The 17,051-nt window shown below is 43.2% G+C and overlaps 1 protein-coding gene across 1 annotated transcript in view; it reads right to left on the minus strand.

Moving 5' to 3' along the window:
• Positions 1 to 17,051, minus strand: part of TSPAN14 (tetraspanin 14) — a 58,226-nt gene that overhangs the window by 19,601 nt on the left and 21,574 nt on the right. Inside the window, exon 2 of the mRNA XM_037497486.2 lies at positions 9,342 to 9,439. Within this exon, the coding sequence (XP_037353383.1) occupies positions 9,342 to 9,422 (81 nt within the window). The 5' untranslated portion in view covers positions 9,423 to 9,439. The remainder of the gene's footprint in view (positions 1 to 9,341; positions 9,440 to 17,051) is intronic.

Genomic DNA, 17,051 nt, shown 5'->3' on the forward strand with positions numbered 1-17,051 from the left:
CCATAATGGAATATTACATAGCAATGAGAATAAGTAGCCTACAATACAAACAGCATGAATGAATCTCACACACAAAATTTAACAAAAGATGCCTGACTCAGAAAGACTTAATACTGTTCAGGAAATGTTATAAATCAATACAAGTTAAGTTTCCTTCACCCTCAATTCATATGCCGAAACTCTAAACTCCCAGTGTGATATATTTGGAAGTAGGGTCTTTGGGAAGTAATTAGGATTAGAAGAGGTCATGAAGGTGGAGCCTCCATTATTAGTCTCTTTATAATGAGGGGAGAGCCCCTCATCAGAAACTGAACAAGCTGGCACCCTGATCTCAGACATCCAGTTTCCTGAGAAAATAATTTGTTAAGTCAAACAGTCTATGGTAATTTGTTATGGCTGCCCAAGCCAACCAAGACAGAAGAAATACTTAGCATACTTCGGCAGAATGACAATATCTAGCATCTAATCAAAAGTTACTAGATAGCCAAGAAGGGGGTAAATTGTGACCTATACATAACAAGGAGGAAAACTCAAAAACTAGAAAAAGACAGTAATGACAGAGGTGGTGGAATTAGCAAAGATTTTAAAATGGATATTGTAAATATGCCCAGATATTTATTTATTTTTTATTGTTTCTTGGTTTTTATTTTATTTTTTTATTTTTTTATTTTTATATTCCCCACACAATTGCAACCCCGATTTTGACCCCAATCCCTCCTTTCCCTCCCCCCACAAAGAGTATCTCTGGTTCACAGTTGTTTGTTGATTTTGATTTTTTTTCTTTCTTATAGTTATTCTGGTCCATATTTAGGTTTTCTAGATTCCTGCTATGAGTGAGACCATCCGGTATTTTTCTTTTTCTTTCTGGCCTATTTCGCTGAGCATGATCCCTTCCAACTCCATCCATGTTGCTGCCAATTGCATGTGTTTATCTTTTTGAATGTTGAGTAATATTCCATGGTGTATATGTACCACATCTTCTTGATCCAGTCATCTATTTTTGGGCATTTGGGTTGTTTCCAAAGCTTAGCTATTGTAAATTACACTGTTATAAACACAGGGGTGCAGGTGCTCTTTGGAATTGATGTTTCTGTGTCCTTTGGATAAATACCTAGGAGTAGAATTGTTGGATCATATGGAAGCTCCATCTTTAGCAGGTTGAGGAATCTCCACACAGCTCTCCATAGTGGTTGGACCAGTTTGCACTCCCACCAGCAGTGCAGGAGAGTTCCTTTCTCTCCACATCCTCGCCAACATTTGTTGTTGCTAGTTTTTTTAATATGTGCCATTCTCACTGGTGTGAGATGGTATCTCATGGTAGTTTTGATTTGCATTTTCCTGATTGCAAGTGATGTTGAACATTTTTTCATATGCCTGGTGGCCATTTGTATTTCCTCTTCGGAGAAGTTTCTTTTAAGCTCTTCTGCCCATTTTTTGACTGGATTATTTTCTTTGTTTTTGTTGAGTCTCATCAGCTCTTTGTAGATTTTTGTGATCAGTCCTTTATCATTAGTGTTGTGTGTAAAAATGTTCTCCCAGTCGGTGGGGTTTCTCTTGTTTTGGTTATTGTCTCTTTTGCTGTGCAGAAGCTCTTTAATTTGACGTAGTCCCAGCTGTTGATCTTTGCCTTCACTGTCACTGCTTTGGGTAATGCGTCTGTAAAGATGTCTTTGATATGCATGTCATGTAGTGTTTTGCCTATATTTCCTTCTATATATTTTATAGTTTCAGGTCTTATGTCTAGTTCTTTAATCCATTTTGAGTTGGTTTTTGTGCATGGTGTGAGATAGTAGTCAAGTTTCATTCTTTTGCATGTAGCAACCCAGTTTTCCCAGCACCACTTATTGAACAAATATGCTCAGATATTTAAAGAAAAACATGAATATACTGAGGAGAGAAACAGAAAATATAAACAAAAGCCAAATGGAACTATTAGAAACAGAAAACAAATTAGAAATGAAGACCTCACTTGATAGGTTAACAGCAAACTGGACACTACAGAAGAAAAGATGAATCCAGTTGAAGACAAAACAACAGAAACTATGCAAACTTAAGGACAGGGCTTGGGAGTGGCGGTTAGATAATCGATAGTCTCAGTAATCTGTAGGACAAGGAGTCTGAGGGAAAAGTTGGGGAATGAACGAGGGTATATATTTGAAGAAATAATGATCAAAATAGTCGAAGTTTGAATAAAACTATAAACACACAAATCCAAAAAGGCCAGTGAATCCCAAACAGAATAAACACAAAGAAATCCACACCAGCACCTATCATAATAACACTGCTGAAGTTCAGAAATAAAGTTAAGCCAGAGATTGAAGTGAACGAGAGGGGGAAAGACATATTATATACGGAGTATGCACATATGAGATATTTCAAACAAGTAAAAGGAAAACATATTAAAATGTGTGGGATGTGGAAAAGGTATAGCATCAAAAAGTTATACCAGGAAAGAAGAAAACCTAAAATCAATGCTCTGGCCTAGCCTGAGAAATTAAAACCAGCTGGGGGTCGGGGGGGGAAGGAATCCCAAAGTAAGTAGAAGAGAGAAAATAATAAAAAGAGCAGAAATCACTGAAACAGGCTAGAGCAGGATAGTGGTAATCACTGTACAACTATGAAGACCCTCAATGCCACTAAACTGCACACCTCAAAATGGTCGCAATGATAAATTGTGTTACGTATGTGCTACCAGATTGTTTTAAAAAATAGAATTAAATAATTTAAAAGGCTTTCTAAAATAGCCATAAAATTAAAAACAGAAAAATGACAGAGAGAAACACCATCTACACTAAAAGAGGTCAGATATGAGTTAAATCTGATTTATAATGACAGACAAAAGATCACTGGTTGCCTGAAGAAGGGAGGGCAAGTTGCAGAAACCATGGAAATTGTTTTCTATCTCCACTGTGGTAACTGACAGTGATTACATGGAGGATACAACTGTCAACTCACAGAAGGCCAGGTAAATGTTATTCTACCTAATTTACCCTCAATAGAGGAGTTGATTTTTTTTTTAATTTCTGAGGGGAAAAAAGAAATACATACAGACAAGATGGGAATAGGGCACTCCCACACAGAAAACCAGTCGCTCCAGCAGACTGTGCCATGCTGATGCTGGCTGTTGCCTGGCAAAGGAAGTCGCTACTCACTGACACTCGGCTGTATCTCACCACATACGCCAGGCCATCGTCACAGTGCGCGTGAACGGCTCTTCCTCAGGAATCCCCACTGGTGGTCTCAGCCTCAGGTGGGCCTGAGCTAGTGGGATCAGGAGCTGAGGCCCATCAGGGATCAGCCCCACACGCAACTCCCAGTTCTAGTGGATTCTCTGGTGTCCTCTGCCTTGGCAAGCCTAAATGTGGAAGAACATTCATGCACACGTATCCTATGTGCCAAAAGACAACACAGTTTATTTCTTATGATTGGAATTGGGGCAGCCCTTCTGGAGAAGCAGTTTGTACTATATAAATAGGTCAGATGTGAGCAACGTACACACATTCTGACCCATTTAATCTCACTCCTGGGACTCCATCCTAGCAAATAATTTCCCTCCTTTCCCCAAAGGGAAGAATCTATCACACAAAGCTAATCACTTCATCCTTATCTAGGATAGTAAAAACTTGGAAACAACCTAAATGTCCAATATGGGAATTTTCAAAAATACAATCAGGGAGACTATGCAGCATCCTGGAAATGTTCTATACTGGATGATATTAGTGTAGAACTGCAAACACAGACCTCAAGACTGCAAAGACACACAGGTACATGAAACTGAGTGCAACTGCAGATAGGAAAATGGAACAAGGAGGGAGGAATGCAGTCAAGATGGGATGCTTTGTGTAATCATCTAGAATTTCCATGCAGTTACAAAAGTTTATTAAGTTAAATGTGAAGAGAAAAAGTTATTACTTTTTTTCTCAGCAATAAAAATGAAAATACACTATACCCTTTACTAAACACTAGATATTTCTTTGTTTGACTACACTGATTACCAAGATACAGAAGGAAAGAAACCATTTACACTCAGACCTGGGAATCAGGCCTGGGGGCTGACAGTATATGGGCAATTCTCTGGTCCCCTCAGAGAAGGTGGTGAGTGTCTTACTAAAGGAAGAGCACAGTAAAGGCCAGAAGAAGAGATTAAAGACTCTCCCCACCCACAAAGATGATGTAAACAGGAACAGAAAAAGAGATCTGACCTTAAGTCCTTCCGCAGACTTGCTTCACCTCCCTCGGGGAGTGTAACCACGTGTCCTGGCTTGTTAGAAGACACCTGTAGTTCTGGCAAAATTCTTAACAACTTCTCTCCCATTCTTAAATGTTTCTCAGTTAGAGCCTATAGCCTATGTTTGCCCTCCTCAGGGGCAGCATCTCTAACTCTGGAGGAAGAGGCCTGTGCCAGGCTGGTGGTCACAGAGCACAAATGTCCACGGTGCTCCTCTCACTCAAAAGCAGGCTGCACATTAAGCTCAGAAGCTAATTCCCACATTTTACCAGCAGGGACATTGCAGCTCAGACCTGCCCGAGTCACTGAGAAAGCCAATGGCAGGGGCTCTCTTCCCGGTGTCACACAGGCTTCTTGTCTATGCTCACAGGGCACTCGGTTCTTCACTTTTAATTCATCTCTGAAATAGATCCAAGCAAGGGCTTTAACTGAATCTTTGCAGATTAAACTCAGTGCTCGTGGGGGAAACAGTCCTGGAGTTGCAGACATCATCTGAGTGATCTCTCTAGAGGGTTCACTTGGCAAGCCGGGGAAGCTGGGATTCTTTGTGGAGCCAGATGGGGTGAGTATTATTGAAAAAAGTCATACAGGATGCAAACTACATCTCCACCCCCAGCGCCCTAACTCTACAAGTCAGGGGAGATTTTTTTTGGTCATTTTAATTGTGAGTTAGTGCACATAATATAAAAATTTCCATTGTAACCATTTGAAAGTGCATAGCTCACTGGCATTAAGTGCATTTACAGTGTTGTGCAACCATCACTACCACCCACAGAACTCTTTATCTTGTACCCTTTAAACCCTGTACCCTTTAAACAATCATTTCCCATCTCCCTCTATGCCCTGGCAACCACCATTCTACTTTCTGTTTCTACGAATTTGACTACTATATGTACCTCACGTAAGTGAATCATACAGTACTTGTTTTATTGTGACTGATTTATTTCACTTAGCATAGTGTCCTCCAGTTCATCCATACTGTAGCATGTGACAGGATTCCTTCCTTCTAAGGAGTTAACACTCCCTGTGTGTGTAGACCACATTCTGTTTACACATTCACCTGTCAATGGACACTTGGTGGCATCTACCTTTTAAATTAATCTGAATTATGCTGCCGTGAACATGAGTTCACAGGAGATACTGCTTTCAATTCCTTTAGACATAGTTTCAAAACTAGAATTGCTGGATCATACAATTCTGTTTTTTTTTTTTTTTTTTTAAATAGAGGCATGCTTATTTATTTATTTATTATATTTGTTTGTTTGTTTTGTTTATACATGCACTGGGTACAGTCAGAAGCGCGGGAGGGTGAGAGAATTCACCAGAGCCAGAGCGGGGAGCAGAGCAGGCAGAAGGACTGAAGTACACTGCTGAGGGGAGCAGCGGGTGGCAGGAGAGATCTGCGCACCATGTGGGATCCTCCTCCGGTGGCCGGGGAGCAGCCGGGGATCGAACCGGTGCCGCAGAGGCCGCAGGCAGCTTCGCAACCCAGCGCTCAACCGCTGCGCCACCGGGGAGGCCCTCATACAATTCTGTTTTTCACTTTGCCACATTGTCTTCCCTATTGGTTACACTATTTTACATTCTCACCAACAGTGCACAAAGGTTGCGATTTCTGCACATTCTCACTCACATTTCTTATTTTATAGTGTTTTTTTAGCCATCTTAATGAGTGCAAAGTGGTTTTGAATTTCATTTCCCCTAAGTCAAAGTGAAATTTGCACTAGAAACATGACTAACACAACCAAAGAATGACTATGAATTAAAAAACAAAGTAAAAAGTGCTAGTGTCCTCAAAATGCTGTGTGGGCTGAAAGCATTGTCTCCTGACATCCTGTGACAAGAACTCATGAACTCCACATTCACTCAGTGAAACGGGATACCGAAACAGACTCAGACATCAGTGGCAGCCACATTTCTCACTCAAGGAAGTATTAACAGACCCTTGGGAAAAAAATCTCAGCCCCAAAGTTTAAAAACTGTTAGAATGCCACAGGTAGTTGTATGAAGAATGTTACTGTGAAAACAATTCTGAATGGGGGAAAACTGCTAAAAACAACAACAAAAAGAGCCTTGTATTCGTTCTGGCACCTAAAATTGGTCAAAGAAACAACCGGTTACCTTCTGCATATTCAAACTTGCAGCTGAGCCCGGCGCCACCACCCACACCACCATCAATGCTGTAATCCTTCTGCTCCACCGCTCACTGTTAATTCATAACAACAGAAACAAAACCTCAGTGGGCAAATCATCTCCTGTTTGCTTAAAATAATCCAAAGAGGAGAGAGCAAGTCAGGGGAGGGATCCACAAGATCAGTTGTGACTTGATCATTTGGAAGATATGAGAACAGAGGGTTCATTTTATTATTCCATTTTTGTATGTTCTCCATTTCAAAAAAAAACAAAAACAAAAACTGAGGAGTGAAGGGTTCATATTTCATTTCACATGTTCAACAACTGGTGAGGTAGGAAGCAGGAAGGTAAGATCCAAGGCCTATCACAGTCCATCAGTTTCAGGTGAAAGCCCTTCCTGGTACTCAGGTGCCCCTCCTGAGGGTGCTACACCCCAATTTTCAGGCCTCACTCCACACTGCCAGCTCCTGTGCTGATAAAAACAGCAACCACCAAGAACCCAGCAGGGAGGGCTCGGGCAGCTTCTTCCAGCAAAACACGTGGCTTCCCCTCTCATTTTCCCAACCAAAATGATTAACCCTCGCCCACACACACTCTGCAAAACCTGATAACACTGCCACACCCTTCTACCAACACAAAACTTGCTGCAATTCTAGATTCCTGAACTTCACTGTTTGAATTTGGTGCTGCAAATGTGTTACTGGGCAAGCTTATAAAGCTTCGAGGAGCATAGAAATCTGTTCTGAAGAGTCCCTGAAGAACAGAGATTATCATGGCCTTCAGTCGCAACAGCAGTGGGAGAGTTTTGCTCTAGTCACAAAAATCAGGAAGGGAGTCAGAGATGAAGGCAAGAGGCCAAACAAGCACAACCAAGCTGATGGGCAGGGGGGCAGTGGGCAGTGACAACAGCTGGGTTACAAGTGTCTAAGGTGTCGGACTAGCTGCCTTCCACCACACACCGGGTGGGGCCAGAGAGCCCTCCTCTAGGCAGGGAGCCTGGAGTTTGTGGGTGTCACACACAGGCAGATGGGACAGCCAGTCCTCCCAGTGGGAGGACCCACAGGTACCGAATCAACTGTTCAGCACTGCCCTACTTTAGTCACTGAGGTTGTTGGTGACAGGTTTTGCGCACAGGAAAAGACCTGGGGTGAATGGCCAAGTCATTGAATCCCACCCTACTGCTGTAGGACAGAAAACCCAAAAACTCTGAGATAAATCATCAGGAGAAGATGCCATAAAAGCCTCTTCTGTGAAAGGCTCAGAAGTCCCAGTGAGTTGACCTCGTTCACCAGATTCCAGTTCAAGTGGGACACGCCATATCCGCAGTAGAGGGACAAGGTAGCTTTGTGGGCACTCAGTCTGTTCTTCCTCCTTCTGCCCAAGCACAGACTCTATAAACAATGCTTATGTAATGGTTTTAAAAGCTTCTGTGCACAATCATGTCCCCCCTTTCACAGAATCAATGTCTGCCTGTACCTGCACCAACCCCACTGGCAACACACGTACCGTGACAGCTCCCTTAACCCTTGACTATCTCCAACCAGAGTCCAATGTTTCTGCCCCTCTTCAAGTGTAACAGTTTGAAAGAACTGCCATGAGTCTTGGGCTCCACTTCCTCATGTCCCATTGGTTTCTCAGATAACTCCAGGTGTATGTTTACCCCCTAGAGCACACGGCAACTTTGGCCAAGATCACAAATGACTTCCATCTTGCCAAGGCCAACGTCACTGTTGTCTTCATCCTACTTCACCTCCCTGTGGTAGAGCTGACTATTTCTCTCTACTTGAAAGATTTCCTCTCGAGGCTCCCACAACACAAAATCACCTGGTCTTTTTTTGCCACAGGCCACTCACTAGCAACCAACTTTGGAGTGGACTTTCCTCCTCAGCCCCACCCAGGGCTCAATATCCACCACCTCTTCTCAGTCAACATGCTCTCCTCTTTTGAGGATTCCATGTGGTCCACCCCTTCCTCTGATGGTGACCACGTGCTTCATCTCCAAGATGGTCAATGACACAGAAAACAGACATCTCCATGCAGATGGTTAAGAACCATTCAAACCCTTTGCCCCCAAATTTCATCTCAGAACATGGTACCACTGTCCACCCCCTCACTCTGCAGACTCATTCCAAAGTTTGATCATTTGTAGCCTACCAAGAGTTACCAAAAGAAGTGGAAAATAATTCTAGCATTACTGACCTCTGCACAGTCCTACAAGACCTGCCTCTTTCATGTCTCTGTCCTAACCTGTATCCTCTCTCCCCTGTCCTCACTCAGTTACTCAGCTCTGGCCACACAGCCTCCTTTTTATCCCCTGCACATGCCAACCTCACTCACACCTCAGGGCCTTTGTGTGTGTTGCTCTCCCCGCAGGAGCTCCCTGGAAAGCTCCTTCCTCAGAGCCCCTTCACAGCTGCCTCTTGACTAACTACTCAGGTTTCATTGCATAAGTCACGTACCCAGAGTGTGCCTCCCTGACCACCCTAGCCAAGGAACATCTCCTCCCTGCTCTGTCACATTGTACGCTAACACTTCTTTGGTCGAACTTAAACAGCACAGGAACAAGGCTTTAATGCCACTGTCCACTCTTGCCTCCTAGAACCTAGAACTGGGCCTGGTCCCAGTCTAATCTGCGCAAAGTACATGGCAGCCTCTTTGGGATACTCCCCAGGTGGGGATGGGGGGAGTATCAAAGAGAGAGAGAGAGATCCAGGCCAGAGTCCCAAGTCTTCCTGAAACCCCAAGACTAGGGTACAACCCTCTTAACCTAGATTGCAATCACATTGGCCTTTCCCATCCAGCACTTTTTTAACAGTCTATTTTATAATTGTCTCCTATTTCATGAGGGCAGGGCTCATCAACCCAGCCCAATATCCTATCCAAGGCCACACGAGGGGCCTGGCCAATCAAAAGTACATAAAGAACCATGAAATGCGAAATAAAGGACTAAAAGGAAACACAACCACCTTTATCCACTCACCCAGAAGATGATGTTATAGCTGAAAAGGAGGTACTTGTACCAGCAGCTGACCTCGGCATTAGAGTATCTGTAATAGTGCATCTTCTGAGAAGCAGGATCTGTGGAGAGATGTGGGAGTTAGGAGATGGCAGAGTCAATTTCAAAACCTCCCCATAACCTGCTCCTCAAGGGAATGGCAAAGTGAGGCTCGTATACAGACTCCCGAAATCTCCTGGTCCTTCCCTGTGTCCTTTCACAAGTCCAGGCACAGGGTGCCTAGCCAATGGCAGCTCCAGGTTAGGCAAAAATGAAGGGAGCCTCCTTGATGGTACAAGAGATTAAGTCTCAGCACTATGAAGCTATTGGCAGCCACTGCAGCACCAGTTTGATCCCTGGCCGGGGAGCTGCCCACATGGCACAGCAGACCTCTCCTGTCTCGCCCGCTGCTCCCCTCAGCAGTGTATTTCCGTAGATCTGCCTGTTCTGCTCCCCACTCTGTCTCTGGTGAATCCTCTCACTCCCTGCACCTCTGGCCTACACCCCAGCTCTTATATGCATAAATAAATAAACCTTAAAAAAAACAAACAGGTTAATTTTCCAAAAACAGCTAAAAGAATAAGAGAATTTTTGAAAAATCAGAAAATGGTGATTTTTAAAGTGCTTCCTAAATAATAAGACTTCTGCTTGGAACCTTCCCAAACATTTGACTCATCACCTTTCCATTGGGTATTGATTTCTCTACTTCACAGCTGAGGAAAAAGGAGTTCAGAAATGTCATGTGGCCTGATGATGGACAAGACAAAACAATGCCAGGGCCCAGGATCTGAAGCAAAGGACTTGCCACCCCCACCCTCTTGCAGTGGAGCAGACAGGAGCTGCCGGGACTTGATCACTGAGAATCATGTTTGGGGAAAGAAGATGAAAGACCTGTAAAGAAAAGCCAGAATTAGGGCTCTGTGTTTGTTCATCTAACATTTTCTGAGATAATGTTCCATGCTCAGGCCTCACACCGGGGAGGAAGGCAGAGCACCCTGGTCTGGGTGGAATTGTGTAAGCCCCTACAGCCAGCACTCCCCCCACTCCTTCCTCCACTGCTTAACCTCCTCTTTTCACCTCACCCCACCCCACCCATTAGAACCTTGTTTAGGCCTCCTGGAGCCCAGTAAAGTTCAAAACATGGACAGCACAGACTATGGGTAGGGAATTCTTTTTTTATCTGTGTTCATCCCCCCCAAACCTCTCAGAGACTCCTAATTAAAAAGATCCTCAAAGGGAACCTTTGAGGGAGGTCGAGAGGAAGGGAGGTGCCTCGAGCTGACTAAGAGGGCAGAGGGGATCTGAGGCTCACAGGGGAACACTCATGCCCAGTCCCTGGTTAGCCTCCCACTTACTGGGGCGAGAAGAGGGGCAAAGGCAAAACAAGGTTCCTTGGACCGTGAGGAGACAACCTACCCACAATGCCAAGAAGAAGGCGGGGTTGCTGCCTTCTTGCACTATGGCTACTGCAACATTCCTTCCTGTAAGGCAGCCTCAGAGGCACAGCCTCCCCTTTGTAATGTTCTGAGAAAGGGGTACCAAGCAGGACATGAAAACCATATTCCTCTGGAGAAGGGTACTATGACTGCCTAACCGCAGATGAAATCAACAGGCACAGGCTGGATGTCACCATTCCTCACCCCCTCCCTGCAAGAGGGCTGGGAGAGTGGTCAGCATCCTGCTGTGAGAAGCTGGGCTCTCTGGCCCCCAAAATCAGCCAGAGGATGCAGCCACCCAGCAGTAGGCATCTCCTCCAACCCCACCCCACCATCAGAACAGTGTTTCCACAGACTGCCTCTAAGACTGGATGGACATACAATCCTGAGTGCTGAGGGACACAACTGACATGGGGTCATGCAGCCCGGGCCACACGGGTGGCTGCAGGGAGAGGAACAAGTGCTCTCAGGCAGAGACCCAGGCTCCTTCCTTTGGCAATGTGACCTCATCCTAAGCAAGTCCCTGCCCTATGCCGGTGGCAGCAACTCAACTAAAATGAGGTGACCAATCCCTAATGTCACTGGGTTTGAGGGGTCCAGCTGAAAATATCGGGATGATTTATTCTAAATACAGATACCCAGGACCTGTCCTCTGGAAAGTCTAACAAATTGGTCTGCCTTGGGACCCAGAACCTGCATCCTTGACACGTTCTCCAGGTGATGCTCACATGCCCATAGACTGCTATCAGCCTAGGCACAGGACTGCAGCCCCTGTGGGGATTCTGCAAAGCAGAAGGACCTTGTTAGCTGTGGTGCAGTCCACACACTGGGGGTATGGTAGGGGTGGATTCTGGAGGAAACTAACTAAAGGTAGCCAACACTCACCCACTTGTGTTTTGCAGATTACAAAGTCTCGGAACACTAAGGTTTTCTTTTCTAGCTACAGATGACTGTCATGCATATAAGGGGAAAAAATGTTTAACCTAAAACTCAAGTTGAGTTTATCAGAGAATAGCCAATGTTTGGGAACTGATCTTAGGCAGGAAAATGTTCTATGTGGTAGAAACCCTGTTCCTTTTTATGGACAAGATAACCCTATTCCTTAGAATTGCAAATGTACCCCTTCAACCCAAGTGGTTCCTAGAGAAATCTAGAATGTGAGTGGCCATGTTCTCCATGAAATGGGGCCCTAGAGATTCAGGGGGCTGCTGAGGCATGGTACCCCAGAGTTCAGGTATCTTACAGGCTGCACCTCAGACATCACTGAACCCAGCCATGGTGAAGAGCTCTCCCAAAAACCCTGAAGTGGGAAACAAACCCAGAGTCCCTCCATCCCCCCACAACACCCCCATGAAGAAACCAGCAAGTCAGCACATGCCTGTATGCTTTCCAGAGTACTGCACCTCATCCCTGGCCCTGCCTGGGGCCTTTGATAAATGATTACTCTGAAACAGGTTAAGGGACTGTCTTAACCTGAAGATCCCGGGCTCCTTCAGCTCTATTCACGTGTGTTGAACATGGAAAGGCAAAAGGAAGCTTCATAGGCACAAAGGGGTCAGGGAGACAGTGCTCTGGACTGTGACACCAGGCCCCCCTTACCACCTGCTTCACCCTCTTCCACAGGCCTCCCAGGGCCTCACCCCACAAAGACACAGGGCCAACCAGGAAACAACTCTGCTTTCAGAGCTGCCAGGGTCCAAATCCACACCCAGAGAATATTAAAACCACACCATAAATGCCAAGCCCTCACTTTCCATTAACTTTACAACTCAGAACTACACTGGCCAGGTCCACGCAGGGAACAACCTGAAAGAAACACCATGACACAGTGTGCCACACTCAAAAACATCCCTTTACATACCTGCCACACAACCCAGAGTTTACACATGTGTATTATGCCATTTTTGTTTGGGCCAGAATAAACCTAGGAGATCTAGTGGCGGGGATGTCCCAATGACACATATTTCCCCATTCCAACCCACAAAAGAGGAAACTGTTGAAGGCAGACATTTAATCTTTCCTCACCCACTTGTTCTTTCCCATAGAAAGAGAAGACACTCAACTGACTGGTGAGGAGGGGAGAGGTACCCCATACCCACCCCTGCTTAACTTAAAAGAGCAGGGAGGAAATGCTGCCTCCTGCTAGTGCTGTTCTCTGTTCTGCAGGCTGGTGGGAAGAAAAGCAGTGACACCCCAGTGTCACAAAAAGATCCTGGTTGCCACATAGGCATATCCTGTAGTTTAAACTGAAGGAGGTAATGGAAGACTTATTTGGGCCTAAGTCACATCCTCCAACACAGGGCTAGAAGGCCTTTGTTTTGTGAAGGAATAAAGTATTTGTCAATACTCAGCTCCTGAGATCTGGCTCAATGGCTTCAGAAGCTCACATCAAAGGAAAAGGACTGACAAGTACTCCTAAGCAGCCAACCTGAGGTGTCACCACATTTACCAAAAAAAAATCCCAAGAAGGTGATAAAGGTGGTAATGCTGAAACTAGAATCCAGACTATGACCAAAATTATCAGCCAAAATGACTCCAAAGTAACTGTGGTCCCTGACATTCCACCTTATATGCCAAACTGAGTTACATCAGAAGAAGGCAGAACTTAACTCTCTACCCACTAATTCATTTAACTGACAAGACCATTTACTTTCAGTTACTTACACACACACACACACACACACACACACACACACGCACACCACGCAGAATCTTAGCTTCCTAGAAGAAGATGAATAAACTTTTCACAAATACTTATTACTAATGCAACAGAGAATTACCAAAAGCCATTTCACACTTTTGACAATAAACAGCTATCAGAAAAATTTAATTGCACAAACTGCCTTAACTCCAAAACTTACTGAAACAAAATAAAGTATTTATGAGACAAATATGAGGCAGGTATTTGTCACAGCGTCAAATTCTCAAAACAAGAGGGAAAGTTAAAATTACTTAATAGTGTTGAGATAGTTGGTCGGCAATCTGAAAGGAACTAAATGATAAGCCAAAATCAATCAATAAAGGCTGCACACAGGCATGCACACAGGAGAACAGGATATTTCAGGTCTAATTAATCTCACCTTTGAGCAAAAGGGAAAAAAGCTATCCAAAGTACAGAAATATTAACATAAAACAGATACAAAGTTTTAAATTCACATACAATTAAAAGCAACAGTATAATAAAAAAGAAAACACAAATGATAAGCTATTTGCAGTTGCAGCAATTATGACAAAGGGTAAATATCACAATTAAAAATTCAGATTTAACAAAACACAACAAAGCAAAAACAGACAATTATAAATCAGAGACATACTGCCTGGGAGGAGGAGGGAGAGTGATCAGAGGGAGGGAGGAGGGATCACAGGGGACTGAGGTGATGGTGCATGGGTGTTTTGGGGAAGGAAACTCTATGGGGACTACACCTGAGAGGGTGGGGGAAAGCAAATATTGTTTAAAAATGAACAATGATGTAAAAAAATTAAAAGAAAAACTAATATAAAAAATAAATAAATAAATTAAAATTCAGATTTAACAAAAGATTCCACATTTAGACAAATGAACAAAGAGTATGGACATTATACTGAAATAGAAATATAATATAATTAATAGATGAAAGATAGTCAACATCACTGGGAATGAAACTTAAAGACAGTGCAAAGATATTATTTTTATACTTTTTAACAAAAACAAAACTACTACTACTATTGCTAGCAAAACCACATGAGACTGAATTGTTCATTCCTTGGTGGCAGCAGAGTAAACTGTTACTATCCTTTGGTAATCAATACAGTTACAGTCATTCAAAACAAACAAAAACAATAATACCCTTAATCCAATAAACTCATGTCGAAGAATTTGCCTTTTAAAAGTAAGCAAAAAAAAGACAAACACATGCAATTTGCAGCAACATGGATGGCGCTGGAAGGGATCATGCTCAGCGAAATAAGCCAGAAAGAAAAAGAAAAATACCGGATGGTCTCACTCATAGCAGGAATCTAGAAAACCTAAATAAAGGACCAGGAAAAAGAATAACTATAAGAAAGTAAAAATCAAAATCAACAAACAACTGTGAACCAGAGACACTCTATGGGAGGTGAGGGGTGGGGAGGGGAGGGATTGGGGTCAAAATAAGGGAGTCGCAATCGTATGGGGAATATAAAAATAAAATTTATAATTAAAAAATAAATAAATAAATAAATAAATAAATAAATAAATAAATAAAAGTAAGCAAAAGGGGTCTCCCCCAGTGGCACAGCGGTTGAGCGCTGGGCTGCGAAGCTGCCCGCAGCCTCTGCAGCACCAGCTTGATCCCAGGCCACCGGCAAAGGTCCCACATGGCGCGACAGACCTCTCCTGCCACGCCCACTGCTCCCCTCAGCAGTGTACTTCGTCAGTCTGCCTGTTCTGTTCCCTGCTCTGGCTCTGGTGAATTCTCTCACCCTCCCGTGCTTCTGACTATACCCAGTGCTTGTATAAATAAATGAATGAATGAATGAATGAATGAATCTTTTTTAAAAAAGCAAAAAAAGTAAGCAAAAAGTAAGCAAAACAATAAGAACATGCATTAAGTATGAAATCTGAACATTATGGTTTGCACTTATGAAACAATTTGCAACCACCTGGGTAAAGGCCAAAATGGAATATAAGAGCATGAAAATGGTTGCCTGGAATTGTGCACTTCTAAGTGGTTTTCTAAAAGATTCCCATTGTCCCACTTACATTATCACCTTTGCATTATAAATGTATGTTGGATCCTGGGCTTGTCTCCTTTGCAATTATATTAACCTGCAGCTTCCTTCCTCCTTCCTCTTAAATTAAAAAAGTAGCATACACTCAACTGTAAACTACTTGAACAATTCAGAAGTGCATACAGTGAACTGGCAATGAGACCACCAAATATGGCTTTCCAACTGTTACCATGGCCCACAGTAAGGAACATTGAACAAAATCAATCCAGTGTGTACACAATTAGTTACACACTGAAAATGAGCGTCATGAAAAATAGCACTTCCCTTATTACATTCCCTAATGTAATAATTAGTCTACATGATTACATTCTAGATTTGCTATTGCTTCAATTTTTTTTTTCTTTCAAAAGTATCCCTACACATAATCTACGACTTGGCTATTATAAAAGCTGTGTGGAGAAAAATAGCAGATCCTAGGCCCTAGGCCAGGCCTTCCCCTTTCTAGGAGACACTTTCAACTTTTAGCAGATGTTTACACCCCAAATATCCCTTAGAAATTTCTGCACATAATACATTTATATTATTATTCCCAGGTTCTTCCATTTTCGGTATTACCTATCCATCTTTTTACTCCCCCATCCTCTCCTCTCCCATTTCTTTCCCATATCTTCCCTGTAGTTAGTTAGATTGTAGCATTGGCTACAGTACTTTTCAGACTTTACACCACCAGAGTGGGAGATGTAACTGATTTCTCTTCCTGTACAACTTTCTGTTCTCTGGAGTTAACAATCCTCTTTTCCGTTGGCTTAATTTTCTATTAACTTATCAATATTCAACCCCAAATTCAGCCTTCCAAATATCCTCTGAGAAAGTTCATTCACATCAGATGTTTTGTTTCTTCTCCCAGAGGAAATCTCTTCTGGAGCCTTCTGAATTGCTTCAACCTGGAATGCACATAATTCCCTTTACCTCATTTGGGACACTGCCAGTGAGCATAAGCTAGTCTTTGATCCCGGCTATGGAGAAATCCTTCAGGCAAAGGCAAGTCTTGCAGATCCTGTATGCCTGAGAACATCTTTATTCTAACTTCACTCTTGAATAAAATCTTGGCTGTGGGTAGAATTCTAGGCGGGGAATCCATTTCACTCACAAAGATGAAGTCATGGCTCTACGGTGTCCTATAGTCCAGTGTATTGGAACACCCAGATTCCTCAACTTTGAATTTGACCTGTTTCACTCTCTCTCTCAATTTGCAGGATCATCTTTCTCCCCAGCATTGTGAAATCTCAGGGTACTGTCTGGGTCTCTCTGCCTCCACTTGGCTCACCATTTCTAATATGGAAACCAACACCCTTCTCCTCTAGGAAATTTTTTTCTTGATGATTTTCCCACTTGTACTTTTCTCTCTTTCTGCAACTCCTATTAATGAATATGAGAACCTTGGCTGATGCTTTGTTTTCTTACCTCTTCTGCTGAATTACTTATCGCTTCATCTTTTTTATCTACTTTCTAGAAGATTCTTTCAACTTTATCTTCCAATAATTCTGATATTTTTGTTCTGGTCTCCTTT

This window comes from Talpa occidentalis, unplaced genomic scaffold (genome assembly GCF_014898055.3).
Source record: "Talpa occidentalis isolate TD23 unplaced genomic scaffold, MPIMG_talOcc4v2.1 talOcc4.8, whole genome shotgun sequence".
Classification (NCBI taxonomy): Eukaryota; Metazoa; Chordata; class Mammalia; order Eulipotyphla; family Talpidae; genus Talpa; species Talpa occidentalis.